We start from the raw sequence: 6,710 nt of genomic DNA, 5'->3' as shown, positions 1-6,710 counted from the left end.
GGTGCAACGTCGTGTGCTTCCTCTGGTAAAAGGAAGACTCCGTTTTTCTCCGTGGCCACCAACGGTCCTTGCCAACCGTCACAGTCGCAGCCCACCGTCCTTCCAGCCCCCACGGGCTGCCGCAGGAGGAAGCACCTGCCGGCCGCGCGGGGCTGGGCGCCGCTCGCTCACACCTGGGGAGGGGTGGCGCCCCAACGGCCGCGCCGGGTGTGGGGGAGGAGCGCTTGCTCCCGCCCGCCCGCCCGTCCCCAGGCGGTGACTCACCGCGGGGACCGGCGGGCGGAGGTGAGCAGCCTGGGGCCGGGCCCCGGAGGCGGGGCCGCCAGGTCCGGCAGGTTTGCTCCGCCCCGCCGCGTCTGCAGAGTGCGCAGTCCCTCGGCGAGCTCGCACCGTCCTCCCAGCACCACCTGGCCGCGGTACTTCCGACGCGGTCCCGCGCGTCCCCGGCCTGCCAGTGGGCTCCCGGCGCCCCGCTCCCTCCGCGCGCCTTCCCGCGAGCCCCCAGCCCGCCTCGCACCCCTCTCGACGACGCGCGCGCAGTATGGCGCGTCCCCAGGTCCTCGGGTTCGGGCTTCTGTTCGCGGCGGCCACCGTGGCGGTGGCCGTGGCTCAGAAAGGTAAGGAGCAGAGCTCTGGGCTTGGGCCGGGCGGGGACGCTCCTCGGTATCCGAGGCGGAGATGGTGGTGAAGGGGCGGCCGGCCGCGCCTGCCCGTCTGGAACGGACCGCGCGGGGCTGCCCCAGCCCAGGCCCCTCTGCGCGCGGGAGGCGGCGGGAAGGCGCCCGCTCGCACGGCCGCGAGGGAGCCGCCACATTTCGCTGCCTTGCACCGCTCTCCAGGAAGGTGGCCCGGAGCAGGGGCGCGGGGCAGGCAGGGAACCGAGTGGCCATGTCCAGGGACTTTCCGGCGCCGTCTGTGCGCGCCTACCTCCGCCCGCCTGGGCGCACGCTTGGGGTCCTAGCGGGCGGAAACTAGCAGGCGCCAGGAGCGGGAGTTGGCGGCGACCCCCCTGCTGGCCCGCCCCGCCCCTCCGCACCTGTGGTTGGCCCCGGATGTGGGTCTCGAAGGCGGGACAGGTGGCTGCAGGGAGGCCGCCGGGGCCGCTACGCACCTGCGCGCGGAGGCTAGTCCTGGGCCTTCACAACCTGTCGTGTGAGTGGGGGTGTTTCCCCTTTTTTAAGCATGTTGTAGGTAATGCCAAGTTTACTGTAGGGAACCCAGAAATACCGGTATGTGTAAAGAGTAAAAGCCAAAACCAAAACAAGCCCACAATCCCAGCACTTGAAGAGAATCCCATTATCAATTCCAGTATGTTTTTCTTTTAGACATTGCTGTAAACATTGCCCTAGACGGAAACACAGTTCTATATCTTGTGTGCGTATATGTGTTTTTAGTCCCACATAACATCTAGAGTTTTCCGTTTCTTTTAGTCTTGGAAACCACAGTGTAAGTGGTGACGGGACAATCTCTGGTGTGGAAGGTCGCCGCGCTCCTATCCCCATAATGGACATGTGGTTTGATCACGGTTTTCTTAGTTTGGAATAAACATCTTGTCTGCCATCTCTTGAGAGAGAGAGAGAGAGAGAGAGAGAGAGAGAGTGTGTGTGTGAGAGAGAGAGAGAGAGTGTGTGTGTGTGTGTGTGTGTGTGTGTGTGTGTGAGAGAGTGTGTGTGTGTGTGTGTGTGTGAGAGAGAGTGTGTGTGTGTGTGTGTGTGTGAGTGAGAGAGTGTGTGAGAGAGTGTGTGTGTGTGTGTGTGAGAGAGTGTGTGAGAGAGTGTGTGTGTGTGTGTGTGTGTGTCTGTCTGTCTGTGTCTGTGTCTGTCGGTGGCCAGAGATAGAGTGGCAATTGGCCAGAGCTTTCTGGAAAGGAAACCTTCACCAACAGAGCATGGGTCTAATTCATTACACTTTCAAAATAATGCGTGTAATCACCTCCTGTTTCTCTAGCTCCAGTCCAGGTCTAAGTACTTAATCTTAAATTGCTTTAAAGTGATGGTAGTTGCTCTATGTTCAGAAAAATCTATACCTGATTGGTCTGTTTTAAATTTCACATCCCTTGGACATGAAAAGGTGGCTTTTGAGCCTCTATACATTAAAGTGCTGCATAAGGTTTTAACTCCCTGAGGACAGCCACTGTCTCCTTTTGTGATCCCAATACTGAGTTTAGTGCTGGACGGATTATATAGGTGGTTCATATTAATTATAACTTAAACAGTGAATAACTAAAGCCAACTTGACATATGAAGCAGTATAAAAATTCTTTGGTTTGTCACATTGGTTTTTGTTGTTATTGTGTTCTCTTAGCTAACAATTAGAATGAGTTAGGGGGACTTGCCATTTTGAAGTTAAAACGAACTTTTGAGGTAGTTAAAGATAAAACCTTTTTTTTTTTTTTAAAGATTTTATTTATTTGAGAGAGAGAGAGAAGGAGCAGATGGAGGGGCAGAGGGAGAGGGAGAAGTAGACTTCCCCCTGAGCTGGGAGCCTGATGTTGGGTGGGACTCTCGATCCCAGGATTCTGGGACCATGACCCCAGCAGAAAGCAGTTGCTTTAACCAACTGAGCCACCCAGGTGCCCAAAGATAACTATTAAACTGGCATTACTATCCAAGGTAAGCTGTGTAATATCACTTTTGAATTTGGGTACTAGGATTTAATTTGGTTAGGAAGGCCACAAACAAAAGTGCCCCCAAGTGCATGTGAAAGTATAATTTTTCCAAGACACAAAATTGTCCAAGGGTTGGCCGTGTTACCATTAAGCTCAAAAGCAAGCATCTCTTTTTAAGGAAACGGGCTGAGAGGAGGGAGGAAATGTGAGTTATTCCAGATCTCAGAATTGTAACTGTTGATTTTCAGGAAGAGTCAGTAGCTAACAGGCAAGGGTTTGTCTAGCAGTACCTGGGGACGGAAGGATCTGAGACTGGAGTGTCATCATGGAGACAGAGCTGAATCTGATTTTTGGAAGGCTATATTCTTGGCTTTAAAAAATCGAGATGGGAATGCATGCAAATTAGACTATGTTCCTGTAGAATATATATATATACAAACCATTCACCACAGTATCAGCCACTCAAATTACAGCTGAAAAATAAAACATTTTAAGGCTTTGTGGCTCTGTAACTTAGGCATTATTGTTAGAGGGTAATTTAGCTGAGACACCAGAGTTCATAGTCGGATTCACATTGTAAAAAGGGATTTTGTTTTTTTAATTTATCTAGCATGTGTCTGTGAAAACTATAAACTGACCACAAACTGCTCTTTGAACGCACACGGTCAGTGTGAGTGTACTTCGCTTGGTGCACAAAATTCCGTCATTTGCTCAAAACGTGAGTAAAATATCATCATTGCCTTTAAATTGTATTTTGACCTAGCCTTTTAAAATTTATGTATCTCAAGTCAAGAAGCATTTTGGGGGCTCAAATTTGAATCATATTATTTTGTCAAAATCATCTCGTAGCTGAAGCGTCTTAAAATTTAAAAAGTGGACATAGGAACATGTAAGTTGGCAATAATCTTTGGCTCTGGGAGTTTGGAGTTCAATTTTTTTAAGATTTTATATATTTGACAGAGAGAAAGAGGGAATACAAGCAGGGATGAGGAGTGGGAGAGGGAGAGGTAGGCCTCCCACTGAGCAAGGAGCCGAATGCTGGGCTCTAGGCATATGCATAATGACTGAGCCACCCAGGCACCCCAAATTAAATTTTTTTTCCTTAAGCATAAAACTGCAGTTCCTTTTCAGTGTGACATTAAAGTTTCTTTACAGTGGCAACCAAATGTTTGGTGATGAAGGCGGAAATGACCAGCTCAAAGTCTGGGAGAAGAGTGAGACCTGAGGGGGCTTTCCAGAATAATGATGGGCTCTATGATCCTGACTGTGACGAGAAGGGGCTCTTTAAAGCCAAGCAGTGCAATGGCACCACCACGTGCTGGTGTGTGAACACTGCAGGGGTCCGAAGAACAGATAAAGATAATGAGGAGGAAATATCCTGCTCCGAACGAGTGCGGACCTAGTGAGTCGGGCTCTCATATTCTTGTTTTCATACTTTTCAGATTTGTTTAAGTAAATTTATTTTTGAATATGTAATATGACTTGGTGGTTTAGAATTCAAAAGAGAGGAAAGGGTATGTATACAGTGCAGTTTCCATTTTATCTCAACCCCTCCCCCAACTACCCAGTTTACCTCCACAGAACTGATGTCACCAGTTTGTTATAGACCCTTCACTAGCAATATGTTTTTCTTATTTAAAAAATTTTCCTTGTGGTAGTATACTAAACATGGTTTTCCTCTTTTTCCATAACACCCCTCAGATTTGAAAGTTCAGTTAGTGTTAGTGTATGTGAAAAGCTTAAGTTGTTTATATATTTACTCATTTATTGTGTTTTGAAACGAGATATGGTTGCCCCTAAAACCAGTGTTGCGCTGTGTGTTAATGAACTAGAATTTAAATAAAAATTAATAGAATTTATTTTATACAGTAAAAAGGAACAGAACCACACTCAAGCTAGCTTAAACAAAAGAGGCTTTATTAAAAGTGGCTAGAGCTGGAAAGTCATCCACACCTAGAAAGGCACTCTCTCCTTTAGTCTTCTGGAGCCTCATGGTCACTTTTCTCTTTCTCTCGGTGCCTTTTTGTCTCTTCCCATGAATGTGACCTAGCATGACCGGCTAAGCCTTGACTTTACATGACCTTGAATATGGTGGCCCAAAGCCAGAGTTGATGTGTTCAAAAGGGTGTTTTCTCCTGGATGAGTGCTTTATGAGCAATGTGTGGGGGCCAAGGAAGAAATGAAGGGCAAACCTATTGCATGAATCTTTTTTTGTTGATTGTACTGGAATTCCACTTGGGAATTTTGCTGTTAGCTTATTAGGAAAATACTATAAAAGGCTGAGTTGTTATAGTCATAAAATACTGTATTTTTACCTTACAGCTGGATCATCATTGAACTGAAGCACAAAACAAGAGAAACACCTTATGATATAGAAAGTTTGAGAACGTACGTACTGTTAGGTGCATTATATTTGCACAGGTGGTATTCAGGTTTTCATTCTAAGCCATTAGAGAAACTAAAACAAGTCTTATACTTCTTTGTGTTTATGAAAAAATAATAGTATACTATAATGTTTTTAACCTTATTTTGAAATAGAGTTGCAAGAATAGTACAGATTCCTAAGGTACTCTCCACTCAGAGTCATCAATGAACATTTTGCCCCATTTTCTTTTTATGTTGATGTGTATTTTGTATATCTCCCTAAACATGTATTAATATTTTTTTCCCAGAATCCTCTGAGAACAAGTTGTAGACTTGTCCCTTTATAGCTAAATGCTTCAGTGTATCTTTCCTTAGGAATAAAAGACACTCTTTTTTTTCTTTTCTTTCTTTCTCTTTCTTGTAATCTCTAAGCCCAATGTGGGACTTGAACTCACAACCCCAAGATAAGAGTCGCATGCTCTACCAACTCAGCCAGCCAGGCTCCCCAGAAGGCATTCTGTTATATAACCACTCTACAGTTACCAGATTCAGGAGATTTAATGTTATACCATATTGCGTCATTTTCCCCAACATTGATCTTGATGGTAATTTTTTCCCACTTTCATCCAGAACCCAATCTAAGATCATGTTATGGATTTAGTTGTTGTGATGCTTTAGTCTCTTTTAATATGGAACACGGTCTTGGCCTTTCTTAGTCCTTCACCTCTTCATGGTGTTGATACTGTTGAAGAGTATAGGCAGATGATTTCATAGGCTGTCCCTCAGATTTGGATTTACCTGATGTTTCCTCATAATTAAATCCAGGCTAAGCATTTTTGACAGAAAAACTTCATTAAGTGATCGTGTGTCCTTCTTAGTACTTCACATCAGGAAGCACATGATGTCTTCTTGTTTCTTTATTAGTGATGTTAACTGTGGTTAAGGAGGTATCTATCAGGTTTGTAATGTAGAGTTACTGGTTACTTCTTTGTAATAATTTTTTTTTAATTTTTAAAAAAGATTATATTTATTTGAAAGAGAGAAAGAGTGTGCACAAGCAGGGAGAGGGGCACAGGGAGAAGCAGACACCCTGCAGAACAGGGAACCTGACACAGGTTAATCCCAGGACCCTGGGATCATGACCTGAGCTGAGGGCAGACGTTGAACCGAGCCACCAAGGTGCCTCACCTCTTTGTAATTAATAATTATAATCTGTGAGCAGAACTAGGATCCTGTTTAAATATCCTGTTTTTCTTTTTTTCTTTTTTTTTTTTTTAAGATTTTATTTATTTATTTGAGAGAGAGAGGGCGAGAGAGATAGGTCAGTGGGAGAAGCAGACTCCCTGCACAGCGGGGAGCCCAATGTGGGACTTGATCCCAGCACTCCAGAATTGTGACAGGAGCTGAAGGCAGTTGCTTAACCAACTGAGCCACCCAGGAGCCCTAAATAAAATATAGTTTCTTATCAAACTATAACTCGGCAGTTTTAGCATCACTGTTAGTTGCAAAATGGCATAACGGGATGTTTTGTTTTGTTTTGTTTGTAAGATTTTTGTTCATTTATTTATTTGACAGAGAGAGATCATAAGTATGCAGAGAGGCAGGCAGAGAGAGAGGAGGAAGCAGGCTCCCTGCTGAGCAGAGAGCCCGATATGGGGCTCAATCCCAGGACCCCGAGATCATAACCTGAGCCAAAGGCAGAGGCTTAACCCACTGAGCCACCCAGGTGCCCCTGGCA

At 45.9% G+C, this 6,710-nt stretch overlaps 1 protein-coding gene across 1 annotated transcript in view; it reads left to right on the top strand.

The window, feature by feature from the left end:
* The first annotated feature begins 266 nt into the window (after positions 1-266).
* EPCAM (epithelial cell adhesion molecule) overlaps positions 267-6,710 on the top strand; it is an 18,688-nt gene continuing 12,244 nt past the window's right edge. Inside the window, exons 1-4 of the mRNA XM_059406122.1 lie at positions 267-617; positions 3,219-3,326; positions 3,764-4,010; positions 4,931-4,996. Coding sequence (XP_059262105.1) covers positions 542-617; positions 3,219-3,326; positions 3,764-4,010; positions 4,931-4,996 — 497 coding nt within the window. The 5' untranslated portion in view covers positions 267-541. The remainder of the gene's footprint in view (positions 618-3,218; positions 3,327-3,763; positions 4,011-4,930; positions 4,997-6,710) is intronic.

The sequence above is a fragment of the Mustela nigripes genome, chromosome 7, assembly GCF_022355385.1.
Source record: "Mustela nigripes isolate SB6536 chromosome 7, MUSNIG.SB6536, whole genome shotgun sequence".
Taxonomy (NCBI): domain Eukaryota; kingdom Metazoa; phylum Chordata; class Mammalia; order Carnivora; family Mustelidae; genus Mustela; species Mustela nigripes.
Note: the sequence above shows the minus strand (reverse complement) of the source record. Positions and strands in the feature narration are given on the sequence as shown.